Genomic DNA, 20911 nt, shown 5'->3' with positions numbered 1-20911 from the left:
AGTCTGCGGCCTGTGCAGTAACCCAAGTTCCAGTTTTGCGGGTTTGAGATTTCACGAGGTTTTAACTTCGTGCATTCCGTTGATCCGTTTAAATATCATTCATTAAAATGCAGAAACAATTGGAAGTTCAGAAGTGCAAACTAGTGAAGCTACAAAGTTCGGGAAATTTTCGCGTCCTGTAGTGGTCAACCAACCGCCTAGGACGGCACTGTGACTACATCCAAAAATATCGCCGCCCCCAGGCGGGTGTTGTACGAGCTGCCTCACGTGTAAGATTTTAGATTGAGGACATTCAGAAACTAAGAAATCTTTTTTGAAATTTTTCTGCATATAGAATCTTGAATCTTTCTGCATATAGAGTCTTGAATCTGGTTTTATTTGGTTCTTTAGAGTGCTACAACGTTGCTATTGCTGTTTTTTCAGAATGAGGAATTTAGAGTTTGTTTCCGAGCGTCACCGCTCGTTGCCGTTCGGTACTGTTTCAGAGCATGCTGGTGACAATCAGTCCAAGTTCCTCTGTTCAGACACCACTGGAGCGGTAGCGGCCGCCAGTAATTCAGGTTATGTTTTCATAAGAAATGAGGAAGAAACCGTCTTTGGTATCCCTCCGGAGCATTCGCACATTGTGGACATCGATTATCTTGTCGCGGAAGCCGCGTTGTTTATCGCAACAGTCGAAGGAACGATTGCGCTTTCTTGGGGGAACGACGTGGTACGTATTTTTGCGTCACTTGATCGTCGCTCCTGGCGGACGCTTCTTCTAGAAGCATTGTAGGTGAAATAAAAAAATGTGTTTATTTTGTTATAGTCTGTTATGTGCCACATTGCGGAGGGTGTCAGTGCGTGTAAATGGAGTGCGGATCAAGAAGTATTAGCGTTGACCACTCGCCATACACACGGAGGACCGCATTTGATCGTCATGACAGCTGACTGGCTGGCGGTTTCTACCAGTCCTATGGAGTCGGAGGAGTTCGGGGAACAAATGCCCGTCACTGTCGGATGGGGTAAGAAAGAAACGCAGTTTCATGGGAGTGAAGGCAAGGAAGCTGCGAAAGCGAAAACACAGGTATGAATTGCCTGATTTTTGTTTGTTCCGGGAAATTTAAGTTGCAATAGTTGCGTGGTATCACTGTGAGTAACGAAAGTGTTACTATCAACTCCAAGCTCGAACTGGCATTTACATTTTGCAGTTATTTACTTAATTTGAATAGGGTGTGAAACAGTGAAAATGCTGTTGTACTATTACTGAGTTTCACGAAGTTCGCTCTGTTCTACGTATTATGGACTTGGTGGTGTCTGAACAGTGGTGGTGGTGGTGTCCAGTGGTGTCTGAACAGAGATGCTGCTTTTGTAATTTCCTTCTTTTGAAGAATTTCTTTGTTACCTGTGTTCCCCAAGTTTGTCTTTTATTTTATGAAATTAGTAGTCGGTTCTGGTTAATGATACGTAAATAACAAGCACAAAACGAATATGAAATGATTTGCTTTAATACAGATAACGGGTGGAATAATGGGGGAAGATGATGCGATTCCACGAATATCTTGGCGAGGCGACGGTCAGTATTTTGCCGTGGGATCCATTTCGGAGCTGCGCCGCAGTCGGCTTATTCGCGTGTACGATAGACAGGGAGTTTTGCAGAGCACCAGTGAACCTGTTAACGGCCTGGAATGGTGCCTAGCTTGGAAACCTTCCGGAGCTCTGATCGCTTCCTCGATTTACGAATCAGATCAACGACACATTCAGTTTTTTGAAAAGAATGGTTTGCGGCACGGCGAATTCGCTCTTCCCTTTCCTGCTCAACAATCAGCTGTGAAAGATCTGCAATGGAACTCAACGTCCGAAATTCTTTTGGTGTGGATTGTGCTCAATGAGCCGACTGGCCTTTGTGATTGTCTTCAGTTATGGACTGTGAACAATTATCATTGGTATGCTAAACAGACTTTGCGCTATCCGCGCACCGGTGCGGATCAGATTGCAGCGGCTCGCTGGAGTCAGCACGAACCATATGTTCTCTATATTCTCGATTCGGGAAGTCTGTCCACAGTAGAATGGACATGGAGCTGCTGTCGCAGCGAAGATAGTTCCTCGACGGTTGCCGTAATTGATGGAACGAGGGTTTTATTGACAAATTTTGCTTCCGGAATTGTTCCTCCTCCTTCGTCTTCCCATTTTTTGACCTTGGACTCCTTCATTAATCAAGTGGCGTTTTATTCTACCCATGATTTTTATGAGCTTGCGGTTGTAACGGACAAGAAATCTGTTTCGATATTTTATTCGAGCCGCTTGGATCCAACAGCTGCACCCATATTGCGGAAGACTTGCGTTATCCCGTTTGCGAATTATCCCCGAATATTTTGGTTTGGTCCCCAAGTGTTGGCCGTAGTTGAACCAGCTAACCAAAATGGAGTTCCTTTATGGGGTTTGTGGGTGTTTTCAGTGAAACATGAATCACAAATGGAACTGGAATCATTGTCATCAATGGAATTTCTGGAAGCAGACAAAACATGTCGATTGCTGGCATATTTTGATGCACCCATTCTGAATTGCATACCGCGCGGGGATTTTTTTGTTGTAGCGACTTGCAACGGTGTGATCTTCAAACTGATGGACAACTTGACCGGCGCGGTTGTTTCCAAGTTGTTCAGGTTTCCCTTACCATGTGACAGAGTGGAAATAGTTTCTGAGGAAGAATTATTTGGATTACACAGTGCGTCTAAGCGATTGTATCGGAAAGAGGATTTAATTAGCGATTCATGTACATCATTCATTGTCGATCATAATTTTTTGCTGTACACAACACATCATCACAAATTGACATCCATTCGTCGTGGAATCGAAAAATTTGGAGCGTTAAGAGATGAAAGAGAAGTGGAGCGAGGATCGCGGCTTGTGACAGTGGTTTCGGACAGGACGGATGTGATTTTACAGCTTCCACGTGGTAATCTGGAGACAATGTATGTCCTTCTGTTCATTGGGTTTGCGTTTTCGTTATGTTACTTTTGTAGGATCGAAATGAGTTTTTGTTTGCAGCCATCCACGAGCCTTGGTTATATTCCGAATATGCCAGGCTCTAAACCAGAAGAATTATGCTCTCGGTTTTGAGTTAGCTCGCCGCCATCGTGTGGACATGAATCTCCTCGTTGATTACAACGTAAATACTTTCCTAAACGATGTCCAATTATTTGTGGAGCAGTTGAACGACTCGGCCAATATGAATATCTTCATTGCTGAGTTGAACAACGATAATGTGACGAGCACAACTTACGCGGCGCACTTTGCGCAGGCTTCGCCTTCTGTCTCGAACAAAGTTAATACCGTCCTGGATCGGTTGGAGAAGATTATTGGCAGCCAGCCTTTGGGAAAAATGTTCATTTCCCTTTTAGCTTGTGACATATACAAGAAACCTTCTCAGTTGGAGACAGCCCTCTTCAGAGTGAAAGATCTACGTGGTGCAAGTCAGCCATATATTTCGGCCGAAGAAGCATTGAAATTTATTCTGTATTCCGCTGATGTGAACGAGCTGTTTAATATTGCTCTCGGAACATACGATCTAGAACTGGTTTTAATGGTGGCCGGAAAGTCGCGGAAGGATCCAAAAGAGTACATTCCGTTTTTGAATCAGTTCCGTATTCTACAGCCTGAAGCGCGACAGTTTCTGGAGATTGATAAGCACTTAAAGCGCTATTCCAAAGCGTTAAAACATTTGGCCAGGTTGGGACCGGAATATTTTGAAGAGTTTGTGGATATTATGACGCGACATAATTTGTACAAAGACGCATTGCAGATATTTCCTGAGCAGAGCAGTGAAAGAAGTCGAATTTTATTCTTATATGGAGAGTATTTAAATAAACAAAAACGGAGAGCCTTTGAAGCGGGTGTGGCTTATGAGGAAGGACAGTTTTTTGAGGAAGCAGTGGATTCGTATCGAAAATCACTGGACTGGCAGCTGGCCATGTCGTGCGCCCATCGTGCCGGCTGGGAGACTGAAAGACTATCGAAATTGGCACAGCAGTTAGCCTTGCAGTTACAATCGAACAGCAGGCACGCTGAAGCTGGAAATCTATTACTACGTTTTTCGAATAATTCTGTACAAGCAACAGAGACGTTTTTGGCAGGAAGATGCTGGGACGATTTGCTGTTATTGATAGCTAGCGGGCAGAACGTCAAGGAAGATACATTTCCTCGCCTAAAATTGACAGCTGAGAAGTGCCATGCAGATTTTTTGCATGAAATTGAAGAGATCAAGACCAGCTTAAAAAAATATTCGAGTCGCTTAGTAGTTGTGCGACAAATGAAGCAAGATAAGAAGGATAGTGGAGAAGATTACGTAGATACCGCTTCAGAGACAAGTTCCATTTCGGACCACTCTCGTGGTTCTAAACTGAGCAAGCTGAGCAAGAGCTCCAGTAAAAGTAAGCGGAAAGACGAGAAGAAGAAGCGTAGTCTGCGAGAAGGAGGATCATATGAAGAATTGGCACTGCTGGATACCATCAGGAGCCTGTATAACCAGGCAAACGTGATGATGAAAGATATCGAAAGTTTGCTGAAGATATCAGTCTTAATCGGTTTGTCGAATGCTGCAAAGAATCTTTTCCAGCAGTTCGATAGTTTGGTACAGGAGCTGGCCGCGAAGCGATCTGTAGTATGGAGTGTGCAGAGTCTGCTGAATGTCACGGGTGTCCGTCCTGGAGGCTATGTAAGTCCTATTATTTTACCTTATAAGTCTAGCAGAATGGGTGTTAAACGAATGTGAAGGTTCTTAAAATTCGCATTATCAGTTTTGAGTTTATTTGTTTTTTGGACAGCTATTGTTGCCGGTAGTACGCATGGAGCCGGTGTGGACTGTACTTTTTTGACATTCACGTTTACGAAAAAGTACTTCAAGAAGCGGTGCTTGTTAATTTTTTTCGTACTGTAAAGTAAGGTGCAGTGACTAAAGAATTTTCTCTACAACTGAATATTCTAACGAGCAACAGAAAGTAATCGCAGTTTTGCAGGCATATGGACCAAATGCAACTTCGAACATGATAGCCGCTGATATGCAGAATTCATCTGTTTCCGACGGACAGATTGGGAACCTGTCGTTGTCCGATCTGGTCTTGTTTATTCCACCAGAACTGAATAATGTGTCAAAATGGAATGAATGCAAGATGGATCAGCTGGATGACTGAAGCGCTCCGCTAACTGATTGTCTTGATTTGCTGTCTCCGATTTTGGATAAATGTGTGGTGCTCTCGTCACTATTTGCGGTGAACAGAAATGTCTTCCTATCCAAAGCGCGTTTACCATACTAACATGATATCCGCCTTTTCCATTGTGTTATCCATCCATCGTCAGGCGATGCGACACCCGGCCAGTTGTCGTAGTCAGTCAGCCGCAAACCTGTCAGTCATGCCCGCTAAGCAGAGCATTGCGATGCGATTGTTTGTGACTTTGTGTGATCATGCTGTGTATTTTTCAGAAAGCTTGGTTGTCGAGAGGTTTTGTGAGCTCAAAACATCCAGCAATGGTTGCCCAGTGTTTGTTCTCTTTGTTTTTTTATGTGTTAATTATGATTGGTCTTTTAGCGTAATTGATGGCTATTCGTCAAATGGAAACGGTGTCGTGCGACAGAATCAAGGAAATAGCCTGAAATATAAATAAAATTTTTTTTTGTCTCTTCCGTCTTGTTAAGTGAAATGTAACTCAATGTACACAAGCAGTTATACGGAAAAACCAGTGTATAATTAAGTATAGTGTAATTAATTGTACACAAGCAGTGTTACGGCAAAACCGTTTGCACCGCAGAACCTGACGGTCGTCCCATCCGAAGCCAGCTTCTAATAAAGCAATCACATGTCAAAAGAATTCATGGTGCGTAATCAATCCATCATGCTTGGGCTACCACATTTCCAATGTCTGACCAAGTGTGTCCGTGTGTGCAGTTTCGTATCAGTGTTTGGTCAATGAAAATGTAAACGTTGATTAGAGAAATGTCCTATCCCGCTTAATTATGATGGACAAGCACAGATATAATATCGTGTCCTGCGTCGACGAAGCTAGCGCTACTCCAATGGGAGAATGGTCAGATTATCTAAGCAGATGGACACTGAGCATTTAATACCGTCTTATTAACTTTGGGGCTCAGTTGACTGAGCTTAACTCTGCCCAACCCGCGATTTGTAACAATCTGTTGAATGGATATGTGTAGTCCGATCGGCCGAGTAGGCCGTGTGGAATGTGTAAAGACGTATCATATCAGTGATACTCCCAGAATTTGCAAAAGCTAATCCTGTTAGGAATCAATTTTGCGGCTGTTGCTCTTTTCACAAACCTTTATTATTGAGTATAAAGCAGGACTGGGCATCCTGCCAAGTGAAGGCAAGTGACACCTTTGAATCACGAACTGGAACTGGACTCATGCATGGTCCAAACATGTGAACCAGGATTAACTGGAGCCTGATTTTTTTTATCTCAGCTTTATGATACTATTATTTGGTATATATGAGCTGAGGAACAAAATGACAAGTTCCCATGTATTTATGGTGGATCCAGTTGTTTCCGGACTTATTCTGCTACAAATTTTTCGACCGGCATTTTCGTCGTGGTGGTAAGCTGATGATGAACCCCTGTCGCGATTAGGTCTCGCTTTTATTAATTTTGAAGTTGAAATAGGAAACAAACACATGAAGGCTACATATATAGTAAATTTTTGAATACTTTTTGAAACAATAAATATATATACTGCATATGCAGAGGTCACAGTATCAATGCAAAAAATTAACTGTTTACCGGCATATAATTTACGCCTTACAGCGCAAGAGCAATACTTTGTATGCGTAACGATAAAATAAATGTGCTTATATATATGTGCATATGCATATACATACATAAAAGATTAATGTATTGCAAATCCGCTACATCTTTTTTTGCAACACATGCACAATGCCGCGATTTTATTACAGGTTACTGGGAACATCAGCTGTGCATGTTGCGTCAAATTCCGATGACAGTTCAAATAAGGTCATAGCGTATCAATCAGTTTGCCGAAATCTCGATTACCTGGGAGACAAACAGAAGCAGCTTTGTGTGGCTGACCACAATGTTTTGAAAACGGTAATGAGATTCGTTGACATTTTCTGGCTTCACAATAAGTTGCGGTCGAAACTCTACGCCGTACAGAGTGACTGAGTGTGTCTCTGGTGCAAGAAAATGTCAAGAGGATTACTCGAGCGCATGCGCTAATAATTCGCGGACCACCAGGAAGCTCTTTACTTGCACGGCGTAGACATAAATTAAAGAATGCGCCTAGGACAAGCTAAAGATATTTTGTGTGTAAACCATTAGGTAATTGCGGGAGTCAGAACGGGCATAACAGAATGCCAGCAACAGTTCCAGCAACAGAGATGGAATTGTTCGTTGACGTCTACCGGTGTCAGCAATTCATCCAATGGTTTTGGACCGGTGTTGAATATAAGTACGTTCGTAGAAAATTCTGAAAACATTATTGGTATAAACGAAACGTTTTCTTAAATGAAAAAGTGATTGACAACGAAACTGCATGTGATGCCAGTGCTTCTTATAATTATTAAAAATCTGATAATAACACTTATTATTTTGAAGAAGATAAACTGGCTTCAAAATAAACACATGTAAGTAAATAATTTTGTAAACAAACTGAAATCGGTAGATGGAGCAGGTAACGTTTTTCCCTTTACGCTGTTTCCAACAGATAGCCGGGAGAAGGCTTTCGTTTATGCCATAAGTTCTGCTGGAGTGGCGTATTCCATTACCAAAGCGTGCAGCCAAGGTACAATATTAAGTTTCTTTTGTATCTTCTGGGTGTCTAATACTGTCTATGTACGCCTGCACGATGCATGGATACCGTATTTGTAGTATTCTTCCAGTTACGTATTGTACTTAATACAAAATCTATGTATTTCATAGATCTAGATAGATGCTTTTATTTTTATGTTTTCTCGATATTGTTTAGCTCTCTGTTTTTAATTTGGAAGGAACGAATAACTGTAAAGGAATATTATTAACGAATGGTTATGTGTAACTACAAAGTTAATTAAGCGCGGACGAGTGCGGGATCTTTACCTAGGTGATATTTTGGACTGCATGTGCGACGACCGCTTAAACAACAAGCCGGCACACGGACGGTTTCACTGGAGCGGCTGCAGCGATGATATTACTATCGGCGAACGTTTCAGTCGGGATTTCGTGGACACAAAAGAAACTTCGCGTCATCCGGAAGGACTTATGAATTTACACAACAATGAAGCAGGAAGACGGCATGTCCGGAATAATATGCAAATATTATGCAAATGTCACGGTGTTTCTGGATCCTGCTCTATGAAGTTTTGCTGGCAAAAACTACCCATGTTCCACAAAATCGGCGATTCGCTGAGCAGCAAATTTGAAAGCGCTTCACAAGTAAACAAATAGTGGTCTAGCATTTCTTGGAATTTACTTTTGAGTTTTTCACACGAAAGGCAGATTTCTGTTCTTAAGCTAAATAAATTAATGATTACTTGTACTTTAATCGTAGAAGTTACACTGTTACAGTATAAAATCAATTCCCAGTCCGAACTTATTAATGCATACGACGTATCTGTACTTACCAAGGTTTTATAAAGTACATCGCTGTGTAGTAAGTATAAGTACGAAGTAGTTCAATTTGCAAAGCGTTTTCCCACTTTCTAGGTTAGAATGAATCGCAAAAAAGGCAAACTGAAACCAAAATATCGCGGTGACAAAATTCCCGCAAAGGACGATTTGGTCTATCTGGATAGGTCACCCGACTATTGTGAGCGAAATATGAAACACGGAATTGGCGGAACGAGAGGGAGAAAGTGCAACAAGACCAGTCGCGGTATTGATGGCTGCAGTTTAATGTGCTGCGGAAGAGGATATCGTACCATGGTAAAGAAGTGGAGAAAGATTGCCGGTGTAAATTCGTCTGGTGCTGCAGTGTTAAATGCGAAAAATGTCAAGGCAAGCAGACTCTATATAAAAATCTGATTTTCGAATTACTGATTTAATTACTACCAATTCTTAGTCAATCTGTCTCCAGGATAGTAACTTTACTAACTCGGTGACTCCCAAAACTTCCCTAAATTTTATTTGTGTAAATTGTTTTACAGAGCGAATAGAAGAGCACGTTTGCAACTGACTGGCAGGATACCGGCGCTCGAAAGACTGCACAAGAGAATTCATACAAATGATCTTATTATACAGGCGGTTTCCCCGGCACTTCAACAATTTTATCGTGTCCGTGGCTTGGGAAACAATCTCATAAAGAGTACCATCATTACAAAAATGCCAAACAATCCAATCAAGAAGAACAGCACCCACCAACTTGTGTTCTTTTTTGTCTGCTCCGCCAATTTCGCATTTTCCTTTTCTAAACGAGTCTGGTTTTTGTCCACAATTGCCGTTGTTTTGTCAATTGTCTGTAAAATGTTAATAAAATGGAAAAATTTACTAGGATTCAATCACAAGATCTGGCAGTGTGAGGGTAAAACAGTGGATCAGCAAAGTAGCGCAAAAAATTGATGATAAAATGCCATAAATTATTTAGTCACCGATAGTGGTTAAAGCAGTTGTCCTCAATAAATTTTCTTACGGTTTCGACAGATGTTTTTATTTCATACGCATTAAACACATTATTACCGCAGGGTTGTGTTACCTCACCGTGAAATCTCTCCGGACGAGCTGATTAGCTGTTGTCATGTTGGCTTTCAGCGTCTGCGTCAGATCCAGCATTTCATCGGTGATGCGCTCCCGTCGTTCCATTTCATGGGCCATCAAAATATCCAGATCTCTGGAAGAAGGCTTCGACGTTTCAGCAGCCGCCGTATTTCCTACAAATTAAAAAAAATATCAAAAGGGAATCAGTCATGATTCACGATAACAAACGCATCAACGTGTCTAGCAGTAAATCACGTATTGTATAGTGGGAATTAAAAACACATGACGAGCATATACGAACTCGTGTACGAAGATCCGATTGGCGGATAAGTTGTCTCTGCAGAGAAATCGACCACGCTCGCTCCACTGTCTCCTGCCCCGGGAACAGCATTATCCTGCTTCAACCGTACTGCGGTGTCCTGTGACGGCTCTAAGTTTCTGGAGAGCGAACGTTTGTCAAGGAGCAGTTTCCGGTCATTTTCCTACAAAGCATGCCGTAATAGGCAAAGCAAACTCGAAACCACGGGAAACAAAAATAAATGAAACCGTAACGGCTCTTTCCGCAATAACGAGTTATTAAAATTACGCACAACGGAACAAATAAAACCCACACCGAAGTTGTAATTATACGAACAAGCTTCAAAACTACATAATAAAAAATGTGAAAAAAATAAAAAATGTAAAAAAAATCAACAACTCACTGGTCAGTAAACAACAAATATTTTAGCCTTTTCAAAAGGCCCAAAAATAGTACAAATACCAGCCAAATTACAATGAACAACAAACTTGGCAAGAAGCTCCGTTACCATACAAATCGCAAAATTATTAAAAAGATATGATTGTGGAAACGCGGTTTAACAAAGTGACAACACTCACCTCTGAAAATAAATCAGGCCTGGAAATACGGCGTAAATGATCGACCCGCGATTTGTAAGTTGTAATGCGGTCTAGAACAGAATCGCTTCTCTTTGGCGCAGTATCCGCCGTAGCTTTCACGGATAGGAACAGCTCCTGCAATGCCTCCACGTACTGCAAAATTAATCATTTTGAAAAAAACGTAGAAAATTCTATTAAACAGTTGCCTACATACAATGATCAGCGCATGGGATGCCAATGTAAAACTGCACACACCACACACGTCTTCAATTTTTCTAATCGTAAGTGGGATATCACATCAGTCTTGCACGCACCTTGTCGAAGCGCCAGTCTGTCTGCTGATCCTTCTCCAACAGTTCGCACTTGCGAAGCAGCCGCTTAAGATTGATCTCCGGCGCTGAAAAATCCTCACCATTACTATCCATTCCGACCGATACTTATTAAACAAATATCGTTTACTGCCATCAGTAAATTACTGATAATTTAAAGCTTTAGCAGTTTAGCTTTCTTGGTTTCGTTAGGTGACAAAACTACGCATAAGCACTGCAAAAATTTCAAGGAGCTTTCCGCCCATGGTGGCTGACCCGAGGACGCCGTGTCACATCAAAGTACGGCTGTTGTGTTTTTGTGAGTACGTATTATTTACAAAGCGTTTGTGCAGCAGAAAATAATGCAAGTAGCAAGTACTGTACCACTCGTGAGTGTCTCAATGGTAAATGAAATCATGTTAATTGTAAGGCAAATCCCGTGAACGGTTGTTGCACAAACATTTCCTTTCACATATCAATAACAAGCGCACACATAAAACCAACACATAAACTTTAATCAGTAGTTCCTTAATCCTGAATGATAAAAGTATGCGAAACTCAAAAACACACGCTAGAAACAAGCATTAACTGCCACACAATGGACGAAGATCAAAAGCATAAAACGTTAAATACTAAATCCCCAATACTGTTCTTCGAATGCAAGCAATCAATGCATAAATTCCAAACCAGGCAACACTAATTCGACTCTTCGACCGACGCCCGCTTGCGGGGCTGTTTAACCTTCCGCTCGATATCATCTTTGTCTGTCTCGGTATCCTCCTCCTCTGAAGTGTCGGACTGTGCCGTGTCCACTGCAGTGGCTTCCTCCTTTTCCACTTTTTCACCTTCGGCGGATGCTCTTTCAGCGTCAGATTGAATCCAAAAGGGTTTCGCATCATCCAGCCGCTCACTTTCGTCGGAACGACATAGATAATACACGAAATAAGGCGGATCAACGCTGTTGCCTTGCTTGTACCGATTCATGTTCTCGCGCATCATGCTCAAGAAAGCTTTGTGTTTTTCCTGGGATATCAGGGCTTTCTTCGTCCATACATCGGAAAGATAACGCTTAAAGGCGGTAGTGCGGCGCTGTGAAACTCGCCGATGGCTCTACAAAATTTCTCGCTGATCACGCACTATCACCAAACTGACACTCATGAGTGTAAGACGTTTTCCATGATCTTCTTACCTCAGCTGCAATCTTCTGCGCGCCGCGTCGATACACCAACCACTCGTTTAAGGGTGTCTTGTCAAACGCACGTCCTAGAATGTCCCCACTTTCGATCTGTGAACGAATGTTGATGCTCATCAGCCATGAGCGGTCGTCCAAACTGAAATCAGCTGGCGTTTCCGGTTTAGACGTCTTGCTGCTATCCAAAGCCAAATCCTCATCTTCCTCTTCTTCTTCTTCCTCGTCAATTTCTCCTCCAAGCTGCTTTCGATGGCGCGAAAATTGTCTATGATGCCTAAAAAGAAACGGCACGCGAAGGTTATTAAGCGCCCTCGAAAACAAGGGAATACAATCAACTCTCAAACACTAATACGCTATTCAAAAATCGACCCGTAGAAGCAACTGCAAAAGGTACTGCATTGATTATAAGTTACGACTTCAGAAAACGACCTGATCAAGCTAGCTCACCTGACGATGAAGACCGGTCCTCTCTGAAGCAAGCGACTTCTCAATTGGTCGTCGACGTTATTGTTGGTAGCATGATAAGCCACAAAATCTTTCCAAGTGCGGCACTGAGGTTTCAAATCTTCCGGCTCTTCGGAAACGATAAGTTCCAAGCAGACGCGACCAGAGTTGAAAACCGTCATTTTAAAACAATTCTGATCTTTCAAAAAGTCCGCAACTCTAGCTTCGTATTGCTTTTCTGCTTCTCCTCGTTCTTCTCGGTGTAACAACAATCCACCAGCTCCGTTGGCAACCCGAGCTTCTTCCCATAACGTGCGCACACTTTTAGCACGGTCTTGTGCTATGATGTGATGCAGCTGCAGAAGCACCACACATTATTGCAAACAATTAGCATTTTTGCAACGAAAAAAGAAAAGCAGATATATATGTTCCCCATATTGTGCATTTAAGACAAACACTGCTTTAAGTCGCCGGATATTTTTCAAAGAGTTACGCACCTGTCTTGTAATACTCTGAATCAAGCGATCCAATGTGAAGGTCAAATAAGCATCTTTCCGAAAAATTTCCCTCATTTCCTCTTCGAACCCGGTCGGATCAATGTTCCCATCTAACAACTTCAGTAATCGGTCCATGAAAACAATCCAAAATCTTTCCACTGGTATGTCAATCCTCGGCCGACAAGCTTTGCTGACGATATACGCTGGAGTGTCCTGTTTTCCAGTTTCCATCATCAAAAGACTCTGGAAGCTGTTATATAGCTGACTGAATCGATCGCACAATATCTGATGATAGCGGACAAAGAGGAAGAAAGGAGCGTTGCCGTAGATCAACACATAGCTTGCATCATCAGCCGGTAAAGCATCCCCGATACTGCCCACTGTAAGGCGCTTAGCAATCCGTTCGCGATTCTGTTCCCGCTTTTTGGCTTCCATCGTCAGCTCTTCGTCAACCTGGGAATCCAGAGATTTTAAATCCGTTGTATACTGGCACAATTCTGGCCATGGCAATGGCAAAATGGGAAATTCCTTCAATGGTCTCAGTTTTTTAGCGGTGCTCTCGACGGGTTCCGCTTCACCGTCATTAGTTTTTCGTTTGTTATTATGATCGCTATCGTTTTTATTTTCGTGATCCTCCTCGTCCGATGTACAGTCCGACAAACGAGGAACTGACGCCTTTCCGCTTCGAGGAGATTTTCCTTCTACAAACAATGCACATCGAATTAGACGGCTGAAATAAAGATTCCACTGAAATAAAGAATAAATTTAAATCTGGGCTTGTTTTCCTGTTGGTAATAATGACCTTGGTATACTTTTAAATAATAATATGTTACTAAGAGCTCATTCCAATATGTATCGTAAATATCACGGCTAAACAATCCCTATGATAAGGGGTTTTGCAGTAAGCAAACAAAGTGTTATGTATTATCGTAAACCTCTTGCCCGTTATCACGTAAAAACGGGTTTCCAACATCTGTGGTATGAGATGCTGACTGGTTTAATAGTCCGACAATCGTCACAACATGAGAACTGATACGCATGGGCACGATCGTTCGATAGACCAGTGGCCATTAAGCCAATCATCAGGCCATTACCCAGTGAACCCTTTAAGAAAGCCTGCCGCATCGCCGCCCTTACCATTGTCGGTCTCATCATCACTGGACTCCATCACAGCTTCCCGATTACCGCTCGAATCCGGTATTTTCAAACAGCGGAACAAATATTCAAGTAAGAAGCGATTCATCTGCTTCTTTTCGGCCTGATTGAAAGCGGAACACTGTTTGATGTAGCGTAATAAGAAGAATGTCGCATCATCAATAACAATAACCGATTTGGGATAGCGAACAGTCAAATGAGCCTTTTCCTCTGCGGAGCCACTGACGACTTCCGGGGCGGATGGCATAACTATGGTTGTTGACTGATTCATCGGCTCTTCCGGTTTCCGTTTTCCTGTGTCTTCTGTCTTGTGAACAGAAACTGGAGGGTGTTCGGGCTGTTCGCTGTGCAGTTTCTCCATTTCATAAACCAAATGTCGAGAGCGCAGAAATCGCATATCCGTCTGTTTGAAGGTGATGCCCTTATAATCGCCTATCTTGGATGCGTTGCGACGAGCTTGCTCCATCCAAATTTCACTCATGCTGTTTTGCACTCGGATCCACTGAGAATGCTTTTGTTTAATTCTGCACAATACAATAAGTACATAAAACTGTACCGCATCATGCAAGTTTAATTAATTATTATATCATGAGCACTGCCATCAGTACTGGCTCATATGTTCGGCATCGATGTTAGCCATAAATAGTCAAATAAGTACTAGTAATACTCCATCATCCACAAACTAAACACCACAAAAAAAGCCAAAATAATTACCTTTCCAGTACGGTCGGAATCGCGCACGCTGGAGATCGCTTAAGATGGCTCAAAATTATGGGAGCATTTTCGCCATATAATCTGAAAAACAACGATGTAATATACAGATAGTTTTATTGACGCTTTCTCGTTGTATTAGCCTTCTTCAGTTATATGCACTCACGTCAGCTCGTTAAACAAAACCAAACAGACTAAGAAACAGTAGTAAGTCAATAACAGAGTGAGAAGCGGTACTTTCCAAAGGTGTTTTCTACATGGCAACCATGAAACGTTTGTGTACATGGCGACCACCCCATTTCCTGAAGCCCCTATCAACACTGCACCCGCACGGTGCTGTCTACTGTCTAAACGCAAAATCCTATTACGTGAATACGTTGTACGTACTTCGTAATAACCCGGCGATGTAAAAACGCCTCGTCCCATGTAGGAAGTTTTCCCGTAACGCTATTGGATGTCAGTTTATTCAAAACAAAGGTCATAGCATCCATTGCCGCCTCGGCACCGGATAACAGCATATCCATTTCGTATTTCTCGTCCTCGCATTTAAACATGACTTCTTCCGCTGAATTCTTCTTAGAAATGGTGAACTGAGATCCTTCCGAAAACATCGGGCATGAAACATACTTATCGTTCAACACACTCCTATCCAATTGTGTCGAACCGGAACTCTTGCGTTTAATGTTTGTTTCCGGTCGAATGCGATAACTGCGACTCTCGGTAAATCGTTCGAATGCTTTAAAATCTGCAAGTAAAACGTACATACAAACTGATCTACGTGGATATACGTCTGATAAACGAAAGAGCGAAGACTTTCCCGCAATTTCACTATAGGTGACATGAGAATTCAAAATGTTCTACACAGAAGCAAAAGTATTCAATTTTCACACAAAAATACATACCAAATTCAGCAATCCTATTATCTGGTTCACGGGTTTTTTGTAATCCACCTCGTCTTGTATCACCATCAGCATTGGCGGATTCTGAAGAACAAGCGCCGTTCTCGATGTGCTCCGAACCAGAGCGGAAAACCGCTTTCGTCTGCAGCAGCTGTGCAAATTCTTGCACTAATTTGGGTTTATGATAAACCAGCTTCTCCACGATTTCCAGGAGCTTTCCTTTGGTGATGGCTCGGCTGTTATACAACTCGAACATTTTCAATAGCAGATGCCACACATTTACTGGCACTGCTCGTTGAATGCGGTGAAGCAAGTTAAAATCTTCCAGCGAAGAGAATGTAAAAGCCTCGGCCAGCGATACTCGTCGGGTAGGTTGGAACACCTGTAAAATAACCTTGGCAGTGTTTTTAAATTTAATGTATAACAATCGCTACCTTTCTGGGTGACAACATTCGCTTGGATCGCTTGCGCTGCATTATTAAAGCCGGTTTATACTTCGATTTTTTCATTTTCAATTTCCCTTGCCCGTCGTCGATGACCTGACTGTCCTCCTTGGTTTTCTGACCAGTCACGGTTTTGGTGGTAGTAGTCGGTACAACCGCTACCGCTTCCATTGTTTTACCACGCGCCATTCTGACACTACTTGGATTACGTCCATTCTTTTTGCTCATATCCAGCGCTTCGGTTTTTATAGACTTGTCTTTTGGTGTCTGCTTATTGTAACGTCGGACTGGTTTTACTAGTTCACCCGCTGGCTCGTCGGGTTCCTCTGCAGAACGCGGTCGGCCTTTAGAACGTTTCTTTTCTGGCTCCTTGACTTTACCAGTGGATTTCGGTTCCAATTTTTGTGGGCTGCTAGCACCGGATTGTGATGCTTTACGTTTGGCACCTGACTTCGGTAAAGCCGTTCGATTTCGTGGGTCTCTAGCGGTTGTGGGTTGGGGTGATGAACTGGTGCTGCGACTGGGGGAAGTTGTTGTCCGAGTGGAAGTCGTGGGCGGTGGAGGCGTCATGGATCCGCCCTTTATAATTTCAACATAAGAATCAATGTTTCAAAATACGCTTTCAAAAAAGTGTCTTATTTACAATGATATTGAGCGTATTCAGCAGAAGTTCGTATAGTATATACACAGTAAGAAATAACTACAAACCATAGCGCAGGCATTAGGCAGGAAACGACTAAAATCATCCATCAAATCGGGGTGATCTCCGAATAATCGATCTACTTCCTTATAGACGTCAGTTTCATCCAGCGGACGATCTCCCGTAACCCTAATCTGTTTTGCATATCAAAAGTGGAATCTTAATGGGGTTATGAAGGACCGAGTTTTAAAAAGTAGCAAATAATCCTCAGTCCTACCTTTCCTTGATAAGCATGCAAAATTTCAAGAAATCGCTTGTAACGAGCGGGTTCATCCTTAAATCGGTCCTAAAAAATTAAACTTATAACGAATCTTATAAAAAAGATAAAATAAGATAGTGTAATTGCAGACCTTTATCTTATTGACGTAATTAATGGCGTAATCGAATTCCACGCCCTTTGAAGGCACAGCTGACGCTCTTGATCCGGCTCTTCCACTCTCAGGCAGCAATGCGTTGGCCGTCAAAGCGCGCGCGTCAGCATCTTGTACAGGAAATAAAGGAAGATCGGTTGCACGAAGCGGTCGTGCATTAAGAAGTTCGTCATCCAAACGACTATCCATATCGTCGGAATCCGCAGACACTGTTGAAGCGGGAGACTGCGACTTGGATGGATCCTGTACAGCGGATGTAGATCCAGGAGACGGAGGTGGCAAAACTTCCGTTATAGTCAGAACCTGATTCCCAGGCACCGTCACACGAACCTACATTTCGAAAACACTAAACAATGAAAACAGCTTATACAGAGCTCCAGCAAAAAAGGTTCAAAAAGATGTCGAAATCTTTCTTCAACCTGCACTGCTGCATTAAAAGGGCGTGGGAGGCAATTTCTGATTAGCGTTCAGTTTACAAATAAAATGTCGTCATGCCACCAGTAAGTAGTAAGTACACCATTCTGGGCACCACTGAGTGCAGTGGTTACCTGGATGAACTATTTCTGATTTTTTGGAAGTTCGAATTAATTGCCTGGGCAGTTGTCAAATGGACAGTATCAAATGTTGAAATCAAGTGCAGCACCGGGTAACAATTTTCTACTTACAATTTCATCGTCATCAATGTCAATTTTGTAGCCGTGAGGAAGGAAGGCATTGAATCCGACAATCAGATCAGCGTGTCCCTTGAAAAGGCTGGCCACTCGTCCAATAACTCCAGGTGTATCGAGGCTTTGGGATTTAAATTCCTTCATGATGTCCAGGAAGTCATTATACACCTTCGGCTTATGGTTGAAGATGATCTTTACTTGATCCAAATAGCCCAGAGCGTCCTCCACTTTGAGACGCGGATGCGTAGATGTCAGTCCGTGCGCCCGGGGGTCTTGCAGTTTACCACTGGCGTCACTGCTGCTTTCGGATGGCATCGTGAAATCCCCAATCAAGCTCTTTTCAATACTAGACTGCTTCCTAATCATCATGAAACAGGTGCGAATTACAACATATTAAACCAGTAAACGATTTCACACCAAAACATATTATACACATATTAAACATATTAAACCAATAACGATTTCACACCAAAACAGTCGTAAATCAAAATTAAATTATTATCCGATTTAGTTCAACTGCTCCTGTCATGTGCAGTGGCATCAGTACAAAAATTCCTTAAGGTGCAGCGATCTCAAGCAGCAGATATAAGGGAAAGCAAAGCACTGTTTGTCAACTTGTCTGATGAAACTCACTTGTTGCTGTGTTCGGTTCCCCGTCCCGTTTCGCGCATTCCAGCCATACTGAGAGTGTGCGCTGCGCCGAATGCAGCAAAATGCGACATAATCGATTCACCCACCACACTAGCCACCGTTATGCCTGGCGAGGAGCCCGAGGACATGGAGCTGGTACGAGGATGAATGGGCATCGCGGGCAGAGGTTTGAGAGCGGGCGGCATTCCTCCATCACTGCGGGCCAGTAAGGGAACGGGCAACGGCGGAGGTAGATCACTGTCAAGCTTCCCGATGCCCAGAGCACCGGCTGGCATGACGGCCGAAAAGGGATGAAAAGGATTCAGCGGAGTTAGGCTGCTGGCGTGGGGCGCAGATGGGTAGGTTGAGTGGATAAAGGCTGGCTGCGTGATGACAGCATTAACGCTGCCCTGGGGCATCTTTTCAGGAGAATACGCTGCGAACGGCATGGATGTTCGGTCCATACTCGGGGAGTCACTTAAGATTTCTGATATGTTGTGGGGAGTAGGGGCACTCCTTGGGGGTTCTCTGTTCGGAGCTGCCTCGTCGTTATCCATGGCCAACTGCGAACTCGAGCAATCAGATTGCCAGTACTTCTCAATGCTTGCCAGGTTTTCAATCGATGTTAAAGCATGCTTTTGTAGTCAGTTACGAAGCGAAATAATGGAGAGTACTGAAATGCAAATGTAAAAACAAAGTTGAATTTTAAATAAGAAACATTAACGTTAAGTTAGTTGCACAATGCACAATATAAATGTTAGAAACTTGAAAAACTTCATGTTGAAAAACTGCTGTAACTTTTTTGATCGTGACGCTGTTTATTACACTTTAGCTCACTCAGGAAACGTCATAGTACTTACTGTACTTATTGATACGGATTGATGACTCATATATGTGTCATACATTCGAAAAGCCATTCCAACCGCCCTCGTCAGCTGACTTCTTGGCGGAACTTCTTCCGGGGTGTCCGTTATTTATTATTCTGGCAACTTACCACCAAATTTACAGTGCTTGCACCGTTGCACGCGTACTTCATTAAAGTCCCTTCTCATGTTAATTGGGACAAATTCTTCATTTGATTTATTTACGGAGTGGTGCTTGCGGATATGAATATTGGGAATAAAAACTTCATTAAATAACGTTGCGGTGAAACCATAATTAAAAATTAAAAACAAGGAAAGTCATCAACGTAACGTCCCGTTAGCTGCCGGTAGTTTTCTAACAACGAAACAATAAGCACTTAAGCAGATTAGGATTAACATCACTGTTGAATTACCTTAAATAATAAATGTTAGGTTCTGAATTGTGAACCCGAACGAAGAAAATGCTAAAATGTGAAATTTTCTATACTTTTGGAGAGACAGAACTCTAACATCAACTAGGATCAGGAATCAGAATCACTGCATACGGGAATTGCAGGCTGTTCGCAGCCTTCAAAAAACCGTTACAATTTACCAGCTCTAAAAAATATGGATTCAAAACGACTACAATGCATGCATGCATGAAACTTGATGAAAGCATAATTAGCTCCTGGTCAGGCCGTGGATGGCCGTCCACAAAGTGAAGTGAAATTGGCTAAAGAAACTGGCCATTATGCGGACTCCAGGAAAGGGGAATTTTTAAAACGATCGAACAATGACCTTTCAGTGCAGTCCTGTGGCTACCGAGGTTGCTAAATTAATTAGGCCATGACCACATAAACATACATGAACAGCAAGCGATACTACTAACGTTTACATTCCAAATTGCGTAAAATAAAAACTTATAAGTGAGCGCGATACAGGTACAATCTTTTAGCTCCCCAAATTTATGCTCATCTCTGCCCATATCAACCGACAAAGGCAATGTTGCTTGATATTACAGTAATTTAAAGTTCTGGTAAAGATGGAAGACGAGATGGATTAGATACTGTCTACAGTAATTACGCGTTTACCTCCTGCAGCCAGTGGGTGGCGACGGCGCACGTATCCGCCACCACTTGTTTTAACGGCCAACAGTGAAATATTCCCAGCGGGATGCGCAGACCAGAACATGTCAGTTCTTCCAAGTCGTGCAACGGTTCGGTTTTGCCCTTGATACGAGTACTAACTGTCGGTTATTGTAGTTAGTTTGATAAGGTTTTTACTCGCATTAAAAGCCTAATGCGAAAAACCTTATTTTTTTATATTTATATTCAACACATAATTTGCGGTAGAAGTACCGATACGTGGGATACAGAATTTTTTTCGTAACATTTGCGTCTGAAAATTGCAACACGTGCTCAGACAGCAAAGTTGCGCACGTTACTTGTGCACCCATATACATGTATTGTATACATGCACCCATATATATGTATTGTAATT

The 20911-nt window shown here is 42.5% G+C and overlaps 4 protein-coding genes across 5 annotated transcripts; 2 read left to right on the top strand and 2 right to left on the bottom strand.

The window, feature by feature from the left end:
• Nucleotides 1-314: 314 nt before the first annotated feature.
• Nucleotides 315-5625, top strand: LOC129582450 (elongator complex protein 1-like). Its single transcript, XM_055473967.1, has 5 exons — nucleotides 315-712; nucleotides 809-1066; nucleotides 1495-2954; nucleotides 3031-4696; nucleotides 4998-5625. Exons 1-5 carry the CDS (start codon nucleotides 425-427, stop codon nucleotides 5169-5171), a joined length of 3846 nt encoding a protein of 1281 aa, XP_055329942.1. The 5' UTR covers nucleotides 315-424; the 3' UTR covers nucleotides 5172-5625.
• Nucleotides 5626-6475: 850 nt separating this feature from the next.
• LOC129588578 (protein Wnt-1-like) lies at nucleotides 6476-9026 on the top strand. Its single transcript, XM_055482884.1, is given in 7 exon segments — nucleotides 6476-6589; nucleotides 6945-7095; nucleotides 7327-7456; nucleotides 7712-7789; nucleotides 8087-8418; nucleotides 8689-8905; nucleotides 8908-9026. Coding segments are annotated over 7 exon segments (1116 nt in total). The 5' UTR covers nucleotides 6476-6500.
• A 65-nt stretch (nucleotides 9027-9091) lies between these two features.
• LOC129588418 (vesicle transport protein USE1-like) lies at nucleotides 9092-11053 on the bottom strand. 2 transcript variants are annotated; one of them, XM_055482629.1, is made up of 5 exons: nucleotides 10866-11053; nucleotides 10552-10704; nucleotides 9977-10157; nucleotides 9674-9848; nucleotides 9092-9437 (listed from the first exon to the last, which is right to left on the bottom strand). In XM_055482629.1, the coding sequence occupies exons 1-5, from the start codon at nucleotides 10974-10976 to the stop codon at nucleotides 9389-9391; spliced, it is 669 nt and encodes a 222-aa protein (XP_055338604.1). In that variant the 5' UTR covers nucleotides 10977-11053; the 3' UTR covers nucleotides 9092-9388. The 2 variants fall into 2 exon arrangements, with proteins under 2 accessions (XP_055338604.1, XP_055338596.1); XM_055482621.1 differs by having other exon boundaries at nucleotides 9679-9848.
• A 306-nt stretch (nucleotides 11054-11359) lies between these two features.
• On the bottom strand, nucleotides 11360-19355 carry LOC129585653 (paired amphipathic helix protein Sin3b-like). The gene is made up of 14 exons (XM_055478424.1): nucleotides 18573-19355; nucleotides 17937-18297; nucleotides 17251-17601; nucleotides 17118-17186; nucleotides 16909-17034; nucleotides 16192-16779; nucleotides 15761-16139; nucleotides 15246-15603; nucleotides 14862-14942; nucleotides 14130-14671; nucleotides 12993-13693; nucleotides 12499-12851; nucleotides 12049-12325; nucleotides 11360-11969 (listed from the first exon to the last, which is right to left on the bottom strand). Exons 1-14 carry the CDS (start codon nucleotides 19124-19126, stop codon nucleotides 11556-11558), a joined length of 5154 nt encoding a protein of 1717 aa, XP_055334399.1. The 5' UTR covers nucleotides 19127-19355; the 3' UTR covers nucleotides 11360-11555.
• Nucleotides 19356-20911: the final 1556 nt, after the last annotated feature.

The sequence above is a fragment of the Paramacrobiotus metropolitanus genome, unplaced genomic scaffold (genome assembly GCF_019649055.1).
Source record: "Paramacrobiotus metropolitanus isolate TYO unplaced genomic scaffold, Prichtersi_v1.0 Parri_scaffold0000002, whole genome shotgun sequence".
NCBI classification, from domain to species: domain Eukaryota; kingdom Metazoa; phylum Tardigrada; class Eutardigrada; order Parachela; family Macrobiotidae; genus Paramacrobiotus; species Paramacrobiotus metropolitanus.
This window is presented reverse-complemented; position numbering and strand designations above follow the sequence as displayed.

What these genes read in the sequence shown, in the direction of transcription:
- LOC129582450 (XM_055473967.1), top strand. Translation starts at nt 425, where the DNA reads ATGAGGAATTTAGAGTTTGTTTCCGAGCGTCACCGCTCGTTGCCGTTC. An exon ending in CTGCGAAAGCGAAAACACAG is followed by an intron (nt 1,067 to 1,494) that starts GTATGAATTGCC and finishes GCTTTAATACAG; the next exon opens with ATAACGGGTGGAATAATGGG. An exon ending in GTGTCCGTCCTGGAGGCTAT is followed by an intron (nt 4,697 to 4,997) that starts GTAAGTCCTATT and finishes GCAGTTTTGCAG; the next exon opens with GCATATGGACCAAATGCAAC.
- LOC129588418 (XM_055482621.1), bottom strand. Translation starts at nt 10,976, where the DNA reads ATGGATAGTAATGGTGAGGATTTTTCAGCGCCGGAGATCAATCTTAAG. An exon ending in CAGACTGGCGCTTCGACAAG is followed by an intron (nt 10,705 to 10,865) that starts GTGCGTGCAAGA and finishes TTAATTTTGCAG; the next exon opens with TACGTGGAGGCATTGCAGGA. An exon ending in TCGTCCGGAGAGATTTCACG is followed by an intron (nt 9,438 to 9,678) that starts GTGAGGTAACAC and finishes AACATTTTACAG; the next exon opens with ACAATTGACAAAACAACGGC.
- LOC129585653 (XM_055478424.1), bottom strand. Translation starts at nt 19,126, where the DNA reads ATGGATAACGACGAGGCAGCTCCGAACAGAGAACCCCCAAGGAGTGCC. An exon ending in TAATAGGATTGCTGAATTTG is followed by an intron (nt 15,604 to 15,760) that starts GTATGTATTTTT and finishes TTTTACTTGCAG; the next exon opens with ATTTTAAAGCATTCGAACGA. An exon ending in ATTCCGACCGTACTGGAAAG is followed by an intron (nt 14,672 to 14,861) that starts GTAATTATTTTG and finishes TGTATTGTGCAG; the next exon opens with AATTAAACAAAAGCATTCTC.